This window comes from Protopterus annectens, chromosome 1.part0 (genome assembly GCF_019279795.1).
Source record: "Protopterus annectens isolate FY-2018-M chromosome 1.part0, PAN1.0, whole genome shotgun sequence".
NCBI lineage: Eukaryota > Metazoa > Chordata > Ceratodontiformes > Protopteridae > Protopterus > Protopterus annectens.
The window spans coordinates 630,448,600-630,461,902 of NC_056725.1; the positions used below are offsets into that span (position 1 = coordinate 630,448,600).

At 35.9% G+C, this 13,303-nt stretch overlaps 1 protein-coding gene across 1 annotated transcript in view; it reads right to left on the minus strand.

Moving 5' to 3' along the window:
* Nucleotides 1-13,303, minus strand: part of PKDCC (protein kinase domain containing, cytoplasmic) — a 217,142-nt gene that overhangs the window by 171,144 nt on the left and 32,695 nt on the right. The window contains exon 2 of the mRNA XM_044061918.1: nt 7,213-7,335. Coding sequence (XP_043917853.1) covers nt 7,213-7,335 — 123 coding nt within the window. The remainder of the gene's footprint in view (nt 1-7,212; nt 7,336-13,303) is intronic.

The window sequence follows — 13,303 nt, forward strand, 5'->3', positions numbered from 1 at the left end:
ATACCTGTGCGAGTGAAATGAATTATCAACATCCGTCTAGCATAAGCAGTAACTATAGGAAGACAAGTTCCTTTCAGATGAAAGTTTCTTCAAAAAAGGACATTTCGTAAAGGCAGGAAAGGTAAGTGTACTCGTAACAAAATATAAATGTAGACAGAAGGGTAGGATCTTTGACCACTGAATATAAGACTATCAGGTATTTACAAGAAACATGATCAACATTGTGCTGACTTATGGTTTGTTTAATGTCTTGCATCATCTTGGGCAGATAAAGCTGCAAGAAAAACATGAAAGGATCAGATTTCTATGATTCCTTCCCCAAGAACAAACACAGCAGTCATTACAAGTTATGCAGTACATTTATATTCTTGTACTCTGATCTCTAAATTACTGCTCATTTGGTTAATTATTATTTTTATGTGCCTTTTCCCTACTGTGCCTGACAACCATGAAGATTTCTCCTTTCAGACATGCTGATACCTACTGCTGCCCTGGATATTACCCCAGTGAGGGTGGCAGCTGGCCACGGGAGGCTGTCATACAGGCAATGCCTGTGGTGGTTTATGCTTGGGATGGCATCTGACATCCTAATAATGAGGGAATATTTAGTTACATATAACCCCTCCCCTGAGCAGGGGATGAATGTCACCACTGGGACAACTATATACTCCCCAGTGACATTGCATATCTCTTACGCAGTCACAATGACACATCCAAGTGGCACGGAGGTCTAATGCCTGCAACGGAATCCCTTCTTGTAGCATCACACCCCCCTTTGAGAGACTGTAGAACTGAATAACCCCCTTCTATCACAACCAGCTTGCCTGTCTTCCTTTGCCAGCTCCGTCGATCTCCTGAGCCATTACTGGACTCTGTTCACCTGGGCCATACGCAGGGCTTTATCACGCTATACTATGAAGTCAGACAGTTACTTAAGTCTTATTGCTCTGCTGTACAGGACACCATAAATATCAGCTTACTGCCTGTGACCAAACATTCTTCCAGTCTTTCAGGAATGACACAAGCAGCTCTACATTTTATTCAGACATCACAAAATGATATCAAACTAAACCAAATAAAACAATACAAATGGGAGCCAAGAAGTAAAAAATCTCTCTAATTTAATTTCAGGTTTAGTTCTTTTGTCTTGGTACATTGACTTCATTAGAACAATACTCTTCTGATGAAGTCCACATACTAGGAGTAGGACAAAAGCACTAAACTTGTGATTAAATTAGAGTTTTTCTTACCTCAAGGCTCCCGTTTGTATTGTTATTTGGTTTTAATCAGGAAGAGGAGGAAGAAAAGCACTGAATCATGGGAAAAAGAAAGAGTCCATGAAGAATATGTGTTTTCATTGGCAGATAATAAAGCACATCCACAAGCTTCTCCAGAGTTGGCCAAGGAAACAAAACATTTGAAGCATACCACTGGCCATTCTAAATGATAAACACATGAGATCCCACTCAAAGAAAGTTTATTTTTGAAAGAATAGTGATTGACTTCTCCTGACAGTAAAGAACAAAAAAAAAGTATGCTGTCTTACTCTATAACCTTGGAATCTTGGTAAGTTTTATATTGTATATTTGTTATTTTATTTGTGTTACTGTCATTCATCTTTTGTAATATTACGATTCCTAATTTGGGTAGCTCCTGCAATGGTTGCAGGCATAGGTTGAGATTCTATCTCAGTGTAAGTAACTTACTCTGGTCAGTTAGACGCCTATCTATAAAGATGGCTTACAATGGTGACCAGATTCCAAAAGATGTATCTCTCGACATAAGTGACTTATTCTGGTGTAGTACATTAAACAGTGGATTTCATACATTGGGCAGATTTGTGACATGGACTGATACTTAATGAGCTGATCTGTAATTATTTGGTGCCTTTTTAAACTAACAAAAATATACAGAATCAGTACAATGAATACATACAAAACATTGTGAACTGAAACTAAATTAAAACAATAACATTATTATTCATTTTATTTTACATTTGTTAACCGGGTTGTTCCAACTGAGTCTGAGCCCATTTTCAGTGGAGACCCGAGGAGAAAAGCTTCAGCACATGACAAACATTATGAAACAATTATTTTAAACTATACATAGCTTGAAATATATATTGAAACATGAATTGAAATATAAGTTAATATAATAGTTTGAAATATAAGTTGAAACGTGAGTTGATACAAAACAGTGGAGCACTCTATGGAGCTCGAGCAGAAAAAGTATTATAGTAACAGTAAAAGGAGGAGGGGGTATGTAGGATCCTGGCAGGAGCAGATCCATGAGTTAAAAGGGTGTCTTTTAGTATTTTTTGAAGCCATTTGTATGGGTAATACTTCTTACATTGAAAGAGTTTCTTCCATGTTTTAGATACTGCGTACTTATAAACCAGTTTGCCAATGGCTTTATTAGGTTTGTATATATACAGGAGATGCTGGTCAGGGATTCGGAGGGAATAATTTGGGATACAGTAGAATACTAGAGGAGAGAGGGAGGGGCAAGTAGTGGGTTTGTTGAGGATGGAGTGCATTATTTGAAATTGTGATAGAAGGAGTTGCTGGGGGAATTACAGCCACTGTAAGTTCTTTAGTGAAAGGCAGTGGTGACAGGTATAAAGTTGGTTTGTGGCAAATCTTGCAATTTTGTTTTAAGTTTGTTCAAGCTTAGAGATTAGGGTAAATTGTAAGTTTGTTAGGATAGGAGAGGCATAAAGTAGGCTGTATGCTTGTGCTAGAGAAAGTTTGGAGTCTGTAGTAAGGAATGTTTAGACGTTAAACATTTTTAACATTAAATAGGAATCCAAGTGTAATCTGAAATTAATCAGAAGCTTGTTTGAAGAAAATGTTTTTGCCTATTACAAGCACTGCACATCCAGACTTTTCTTCATCCTATGAACTCATTCTCCATTTTTCCTCGGTTTGGCAGTAATTGTAAGAACCAGGTGTTATCGGCCATCTTATAGGGCTAGTTTTGATATAAAATAGAGCAGGCAATGCATGGAGCTTTGGCCTGCCTGTGTTATCTCCACATTAGTGACTAACAAGGAGAGAAGAGCTGTTCTCTGTGTCAACCAGTGCCTCTAACTAAACACCATATCCTTCATAATAACAAGCTTACTACAGTCATGATTTATAAAACCAATTAAACTAACTCAGAAAAACAATCATAATCAGTACCTAAAAGGGACACAAAGACAAGCGTGGGAAGCGAACAGTCTTATTTCCATCTCACTTTCGTTAAGTTCTGCCCCATACCACTATTTGAAACAACTTACTAGACATATATTCTACTACTTAAATCAGAAGCTGACAACACTCTCTACAAGATGGACTAATACGTCGTATGACATCCATACAACATATTGTAGGCAACTATATTCTTATTATGAGTAATCCACTAGGCACATAATTTTGCTCTCTAAGGCTGAAAAAAGTTGTTCATATACCCACCCCACTGGGAATTCACTGACTAATCATATCTCCACATTTCTTCACCTTTCTATCTAAATTTACAAGCCTGTTGATTGAATATAGTCCCTTCTATGAAAATTGGAAGATCTGTTGATTAATAATCCCTGCCTTTTCACCTTCCTTTGCTTTTTATACAAATTAAATTTTATTAATGTCTCTTTATCACCCTCTCTTTATATGTTTAATTGTTTTTTTTTTCACACTGTAACATAATCTTAGACACCATTATTATTTCTTAGCTGAGCAGATAATTACTTCTTCAAACATTTACTGTTTTGGCTGCATTCTCTAGTGCCTTTTGCTTTGGTCTGGGATTCTGTGTGTACTTATGATTCAAAATTCTGCACATTTTTCCATTTTCTGTTAACTGACTGATATATTTGTCTGACAAATAATTTTTAACCACCATCTCATCCATTTTTATGCTCTTTTTATACTCCTCGGTTTCCCTCCATATTTGTTTTATACAGTATTTCTGAGCCACATTTTTGAAGTGATGTCTTTACTTTTACATCACCTAACTGAGGTTCAGACTTTATCAGAAGGCATACAGATTAGTGACTATGTCTAACAGAGGTTAATATGTAAGGTTACTATTCTACATTCATCTCATTGAAGAAGACTATGTCCTGGATGGCTTATTACCAGCAGAATTCTAACTCTAGCTGTGTGAGCTATGCTGCCTGCAGGGGAACAGGTGTGTCTGTCTAAGTCAGTGTATTTCCAGGAAAGATTCTACAATTAACTTCTGTGTTCAGGCTTCCCATCTAGAGAAGCATTCCTTTTTTAATCCATCCTGCAGTATTACAAGCAGTACATTTCAACCCTGGTGTTTAGCTTCATAATCCTGCTGTATCGCAAAATTCTCATCTATAAAAATGTGCAGTTCCTTTCTTGTACAATCTAAGAAATTATTGATTTATTTCAATTGGTGAACTACTCCAAATGCACAGCAGCATTTCATTGACTCATACACCTTTCTGGTAGCTATAATTTGTTTTTGTAAACCTTAAAGTGTCTCCTCCAAAATTGTTATCATTTACCAATGCATTCATACCTGAGCCACTTAACAGGTGTTTGCCAAAAAAATCCTCTAAACGGCAAAGCCTTGTACCTCTTCACTCTTCTATAACTTATTCGCAATGTAAAGTGTAATCTTGAACCACAAACAAATGAATACACAAGTTTCCTTCAGAAGTAAAAAACCAAGGCACCAGTGCAGTAAGGTTTTTAGCGCTTTTGTTCCTTTATTCACCCATTCACATAAAAATGGAACTTCATTAGATAACACAACCTTACTCACTTCCCATTTTTATATGGTTACATCATTTTAAAAGCACCAATAAAAAGCCTTTTCCATACATTCCATTTACTCATACCTTATAAAAAAAAATATATATATATATATATATATATATATATATATAGGTATGTATATATATATATATATATATATATATATATATATATATATATATATGCTTTGTATAAATGTACTGCTTTCTTTAGATGCAAATATTATAAACAAATATTGTAAAAACAATGGAAAACATAAAAAACAATAAAACAATGTTTTTATCAACCCAACTAAGCAACTACCCTTAAATCCTGAGTAGGTGCTACATATACGTAGTCCTGCAGCCTTGTGAGTGATTATGTTCTCACTACTAAACTGTTTCTGCTCTTAAATTAAGTAAACTACTAACAGATATCCTATCATTGATCCCAGGGAAACTCATTGCATTTAATAAAACTTGCCAGTGTGTTTCCCTATATTCTAAATAATTAGACCAGTTACGCCCTCTCTCTCTTGTCTACTCACTTTCTCCAAGTCACAGAAAAGAAACTTCTTCATATTCATCTTCCCAAAGGTAACCTGTCTTTGGTTTTGTTTCTCTCAAACGAGTTTTTAATATTGGGTCCCCCTTCTATACACTATTTTTGGAGTCTGACCCAATTTTTCTGTCATCCCAAATGCACCAAAGACACACTTGATGAATAAGTGCAATGGATGTAGGGAATGTTTCGTCATTTATGAAACTAAAAATGTGGTCATTGAAGAGTATAGGAAAGTAATACCAATACAAGGAAATTACAATTGTAACAGTAAAGGAGTAATTTACATAGCCCTATGTCAGACATGTCCCATCTTTTACATAGGAAAAGCGGAGAATCAGTTAAGAAACAGGATTTACCAGCACAGCTATGCAATTAAGAAACAAGAAAGGACAAATGCCCTTTTCAGACACAGTATGGAGTATAAGAATTTTAAGAAATTCCTTTTCTGTGTCTTGGAGAAAGTGAGGGTAACTGGTCTAATTATTTAGAATGTAGTGAAACATACTGGCAGGTTTTATTAAATGCAACGGGTTTTGCTGGGATCAATGATAGGATATCTATTAGTAGTTTTCTTAATTTAAAAGCAGAAACAGTTTAGTACTGAGAACATAATTACTCTCAAGGCTGCAGGACTACATATATGTAGCACTTACTCAGGATTTAAGGGTAGTTGCTTAGTTGGGTTGATAAAAACATTGTTTTATTGTTTTTTATGTTTTCCATTGTTTTTAAATATTTGTTTATAATATTTGCATATAAAGAAAACAGTACATTTATGCAAAGCATATATATATATATATATATATATATATATATATATATATATATATATATATATATTTTTTTAATAAGGTATGAGTAATTGGAATGTATGGAAAAGGTTTTTTATTGGTGCATTTAAAATTATGTAACCATATAAAAATGGGAAGTGAGTAAGGTGTTATCTGATGAAGTTCCGTTTTTTTGTGAATTGGTCAATAAAGGAACAAAAGTACTAATAACCTAATTGAAATGGTGCCTTGTTTTTTTCACTTCTGAAAGAAACTTGTGTATTCATTTCTTCTATGTTGTTTGTCTTTTCGGCTTTTCCCGGTTAGGGGTTGCCACAGGGAAACTCCGGTCCGCTAATGATTGGCAGTCTATTTTTATGGTGCCGAGTTGCCAGCCTGACGCCCAACCTTCAGTGAAGGCACGCCCATTCACGCATGTCTTTCGGAGGCCACTCGACCGCGGTTAGGACATGAAGACTCCGCACAGAAGGCACTCCAGTCAAGAATCGAACAGGAGAACCTCTTGCTGTGAGGCAACAATGCTACCGCTGTACCACTGCAGAATACAATTCATTTCTTCTATAACTTACTGAATACTCATTTAAACACTTTATCACACCGCCTCAAACTACATTCCCATTCTTTTTAGACTCCTGTTAATAGTGTAGGTATTTTAATTCCAGAATGCCTTGCTGTGTGCCCAGTCTTACCAATTACCATTCCTGCAGCTACTCATATGATACTGAAATGCAGGATATGTAGGCAGCTATACAATGCAGCCTTGCCATGTCCACTTACACTATCATGTTCTTATCTGTAGTTATACTGCACTATTACACATCAAATAGCATGTTATATGTTGCTCAAATGAAGGCTACACTGAGCATATACACACACACACATGTACACATACACACACACACACACACACACACACACACACACACACACACACACACACACACACACACACACACACACACACACACACACACACACACACACACACACACACTATTCCAAACACTTCAGCTGGCAGCCTGTATGTCGCATATCAGTAAGTGCACAAGTCTCTTCACAAGCAGTGCATCTGTTAGTACAATGAGTGAAAATGCTCTCGGACTCACCCGAAATCGCTCCTCCCATGATGTTTGAAGCAGCTGAATCATTTCTAATGGAGAACCTAGTTCTGTAATGGTGGTCAATGTGTTGGCAATGTCATTATTATCCTGGTAACAGTAACCATAGAGCTGTAAAAGAAGTCATATGACAAACAAATCAGTCTTTTACTCTGGCATCAGTGTATTTAACCAATATACTGTGCTTTCTGTTATTTTTCACTGAAAATTGTTTTACTGGATAGAAACGAAAATGTGAACCTCAAATGTCAGGCTTAAATTAATAATTTTAATTATATTGAAATAAATGTTTATAGATGAATAAGATGTATTATTTTAATCATTATATCAAGAACCTTTGCACTGTGTGTGTTTGGAGGGTCAGAGGAAAAAAATAACATCAACAAAACACCTACAAACATACACATGTAGAGGAAAAAGTAATCCGTTTTCATGTCTGAGAGTAGCACAGTTAGTACTTGTACTAAGAAAAATACAAATAAAATGCAACTTGTGAGAAAAGTTGACAAATTCAGCACAGTGTGGGTTTTTTAGCATCTTGCATTTCTATATTTTCATGCCTTTTTTAAAGTGTTCAGCACTTAAGGGTGCAATTATAACCGTCACTATATTTAGGATCCAGAGATCATTTTCCCACCATAAGAATACACTCCAGTTCTTCTGCAGATTAATATAAAGGTAATTCATAAATAGCATAATCAAAACAACCCTTCATAAGTACATGCATAGTCAGGCACCATATTAAGTTAAGCTGCATTTTTTTTCATAAACAACTCAAGGTTAAAACAAAATGACTTCAACAAGAACATTAGGATCATATACATTAAATCTTCATAAAGTATAAAAAACAGTTTTGATAAGTAAGCTTGTAAAAGGTCACTTATGAATCTCAAAGCACGTTTTTCAGATGAACTACAGTACAGGCAAGTACAATTCTCTAGACATGTTGCAAACTTTATTTAAACCAAACAGTTTTAAGATTTTTACTTTACAGCATTGTCCTAGACTGTAACTTCCTAACTGTAGCAAACTGAATATTTGTAAGTATTGTCATTCATTCGATCATTTGTGCATTTTCCTCCACTTCTTTCTAAAAGCAAAACCATCCATTGCTGCATTTATGACAAACGACAAACAGAAATGAAAGAGCAGCCTTGCCATCAGATTCTCTGACATTTTACTATTTTCAGTGGGTTAGGGATTAAAGTGAAGATTGTTTTTAAACAGCTAACACAAAACAAATCTTTTATCCAGCTTACAGTAGGCAAAAAGACTTTGTGCAATAATTAAACTGCATGGTGTTATATCTATCAGTGGATTAGAGAGGCACACAAACACCCACATACACACATGCGGATGCGCACGTATAAAAATATGTGTGTGGGGTGTGTGTGTTTGCATATTTATAGATACATATGGATTTATTTAAATTTGTCAAGTAGTACCGATATTGACAGGCATAATGTTGACACCAAATGACTGACATTATGCATGTTGATACACTACTATGCACACAGCGAGAATTAATATCAGCACATGCAAAAACTAAAAAAAAAAAAAAGTAAAGATCATTTATGTAAGCCCCCCCTGCACCTACCACACCTCCTGATAAATATATTTACTAATTCTGAGATCACACAGAAGAATTGTCTGATCCATACCTCTCAACCTCTCAGAGAGAGAAATCTGGACAAAGTCATAACTGATGGGAGGATTAAAGGTATAAATAAAAAGGCAAAAATCTGGCCATTTGGGGAAAATTGGGACACTTCATAGGTAAGGTCTAATCTGCTACTTTTGTTGACAGATGTCAACCATCTGTTTAGTTGACCATTCAACAAAAGTAGCAGAACACACACACACACACACACACACACACATATATATATATATATATATATATATATATATATATATATATATATATATATGTATAGATATTCATACACATAGACACATATATGTACATAAGCCCATCTGTGTGAAAGTGTAAATGTGTGTGAATTTTCATACATACAAAACAATTACCAGGATGCAAATCAGACAATAAACTGTATCATCTAAGCTATTGTGTGTATAAAAGGCTACTGACATGGACAACATGTGGATAAATGAGTGATCTTCACTGTGTCTACGTTATCAAACAGTCCAAACTAGGCACAGAGAAATGAAACCTTAAAGATAAATCACTTAATCCAAGCAAGTACAGATAAATGTACATTACATTTTCAAATAACAAAAAACAAATTGCAAAGAACTAGTATGGGGTCCTTTGCCAAACAGGGCAGGAGGAATTCCATTATAGCATTTCTCACTTATTATCCAGCTCTATTCCTTTCTCCTTCTTCCATAATTTCTCTTTTATTACATAGCAATATAAACCCCATTCTATTTATCATTTATAGTATGTTGTTGTTTTCATTAATAAAACCCTTCAAACATTCCTTGCAGTATTTAATGTTATAAGCAGGGTCTATATTAGAAGAATGAAAACCCTAAACCGCGAGCGAAAATGCCAGGAATCGAAAGTGGGATTGCGAGGTCGTGTTACAGTGAGGAGTGGGATATTTGCCCTTTCCTCACTGTAGTGCGACCTCGGAGTTAGAATATATAGTTAGCGGGAGGTGTGGGGGGCTAGCATCTTCGATCACTGGCATTTTTGCTCATGTGAGCGTTCGCAGTTTAGGGTTTTCGTTCTTCTAATATAGACCCTATAAATTTTGTATATAAAATAGTAGTATTACATATTGTTCAACTCCCAATTTCTGTATTTTCATATTTTTAAACATCCTTGTTTTTCCACATGTTCTGTGTCTGCCTGATTATGATTTTTGCTCTACTTGAGACTATATTCCCAGGTACAGTCTGAAAATGGTCCAGGGTAAAAGAATCCTAGAAAGAGCAACCAATAAAACAAAATTAAATTAAATTAAAATGAAGTAAGATTTCCTGGAATGTGCACATGGTCAATTAGCGAAGCAAACCTTTTGGAAACATATTACTGGCCACATTTAAATAAGGTGGTTGAGTGCAGCATTATCTTTTAATGGCTTTGTGCAGTGGGCTGCTGAAATAGTGTTTTGCTCATAGCTGAACCAACAGAAGAGAAACTGGTAGAAATACAATGTTGAAAATATGATAAATAACTGCTCTACTGACTTAAGTCTAAATTAGTAAATGCAATGTAATATGCAACATGCATATAACACCAACCAAATGTTTGTTCTCCTTACTTAACTTCCAAGATAACCCTTTCTTCTCTTTCTCAACTGAAAGCTTTATGAAGCAACACTTACATGAAATTTAAAAAGGATGACAAGCAGAAAAAAAAAATCATAGAACAATCAACAATCTAAGCCTAACCCACCTACTTACTGTACCATTTGCATTTTTATCCATCACTATCGAGGTATCCTGAAAAACAACCCACAAAGAAAAAGTCACTATTGTATACCACATGAAGGAAAAATCCTGTTAGCTCTATAATCTGACTCATTAGTCAAGTCCCACATGCTGAGAGCAAATTTAATAAAATGACAGAGCTGTTCTGTAAGACAGAAATGAGCCTTCACTTTAAAATACATGCACACTCTGCCGGAAGCTTTCCTGTACAGCACTGCATCTCCCCCTATCAGTCTGAGTTCAGTATAACTACACAGCATTTCCCTATCAGCCTGAGCCTAGTATAACTACACAGCATCTCCCCCATCAGAGTCTAGCATAACTACACAGCATCTCCCCCTTTCAGCCTCAGCCTAGTATAACTGCACAGCATCTCCCCCATCAGCCTGAGCCTAGTATAACTGCACAGCATCTCCCCCTATCAGCCTGAGCCTAGTATAACTACACAGCATCTCCCCCATAAGCCTGAGCATAGTATAACAACACAGCATCTCCACCTATCAGCCTGAGCCTGGTATAACTGCACAGCATCTCCCGCAATCAGCTTGAGCCTAGTGAAACTACACAGCATCTCCCCCAATCAGTTTGAGCCTAGTATAACTGCACAGCATCTCCCCCTATCAGCCTGAGCCTAGTATAACTGCACAGCATCTCCCCCAATCAGCTTGAGCCAAGTATTACTACACAGCATCTCCCCCATCAGTCTGAGCCTAGTGTAACTACACAGCATTTCCCCCTATCAGCCTAAGCCTAGTATAACTACACAGCATCTCCCCCTATCAGCCTGAGCCTACTATAACTACACAGAGAATTCCTTCAGCTGGTGGACTTTCATCTGCTATAATCTACTTGTTGCCATTAACTGTTATGAACACTTCTTCCTTGGAATGCAGTATAACACAAGTTCCTGCCCTATACAGCATGTATAAAATCCCAGTACAAGCATGTCAGTTGCAATTTGCCAAAAAGGCCAAAATTACACTTGAAAGACTGAAAATCATTAGAACTATATGATACCACTGAAATAAAGTTATGTTTAAGTGTTTTTCTTTTGCTTTTTGGTATTTTGAGTGTAATTTTTTTTAGATCAATGTTTTTGATGTTTGGCATTGTGAGTGTTCGATTTTATGTCTTACGCTCATATATATTTATCTCTCTCTCTCTCTCTATATATATATATATATATATATATATATATATATATATACACAGAGAGAGAGAGAGAGACAGAAACACACATTCATACCCCATATATACACACACACACACACATACACACACACACACACACACACACACACACACACATATATATATATATATATATATATATATATATATATATATATATATATATATATATATATATGTATAAAGCCTGATGGTGTGGGGGCTTGTTTCAATGTCAGGGGTACAAGTCCCTTTAAAAAATATATATGTTTTTCAATCATGGAGTGTCACTGTTTTGACTTGCCCCCCCCCCCCCCCCCAATGTTTTAGATGTTTTGGGTTTGAATAACTGCATGCCAGTTTTAACGAGATGAGATTATCTGACTACAAGTGCTTTTCTACTGGACATGTTACCTAACTCATTTCTCAACTGCATCACATCTACTTCAACCTTCTCTTCTCACCTGATTCTTTCCTGTTCTATTAACTACTAAAATTAATTCACATTTCATTTTTCTACTTAGTTAATAATATTTACATAATTTTAATTGTTCATCCCCAACAGCAGAAAGACACAAGCCTAAAGAAAATATGTACTACAGAAATTCTTATGTGCATGTAAACTTGTGTGTGTGCACCTATTATATTTATAAAATGGGCTCAGAAGAAATCTTATTAGCTATCAGAAATGTTTAAACAATTCTCTGCACATACCTAAAAGAAGTCTCCCCGCAAAACGACTAAAAAGTCATGCTATTTCATACATGCAATAACAGACATTGGGTTGTGCACTTAACAGATATCAGTGTACACCAAGAATTGTAAAGAATTAATCCATTACACATGTGAAATCATCTTCAATGTAAGGTAGTGTGAGTGTGTGTGTGTGTGTGTGTGTGTGTGTGTGTGTGTGTGTGTGTGTGTGTGTGTGTGTGTGCTTTACACACATGCAACCCCCCACACACATGCACAAACAAATGCACATTCAATGCAATGCACAATCAAATGCATACTCAAGCATGTACTTCAACATGCACTCAAGCACATGAACATACACACAAACTTGTGCACACACACATACACGCATAAAAAACACATGCACTGAGAATGATATTTAGCTGGAAAGACGGACAGATAGATAAATACGTAGGCAGGCAGGTAGACAGAATATAGAGTCAGAAAGATAGATGCGCTATATCTCACATTTCCAAGTAAGATCTGTACAGATGGTTAATAGCTAAAGAAAATGGTCAGCACAAAATAATTCTGTAACACCACTGATTGGAGACATATGGTCAAGTTCTTTTTTATGCTGCAAACAAAGTGAGTAGAAGCCACAAGAAAAAGTGACATGCTGCATGCAGTTATTACACTTTTGCTGGACTCACTGATGGCTGCATAGACTTGACCCAGATCCATTATTCATTATACATTGGTCTATGCTTGTCTGCAGGAATTAAAAGCAATTAACTTCTTTACAATATGTATCCTTACCTTTACAAAACAA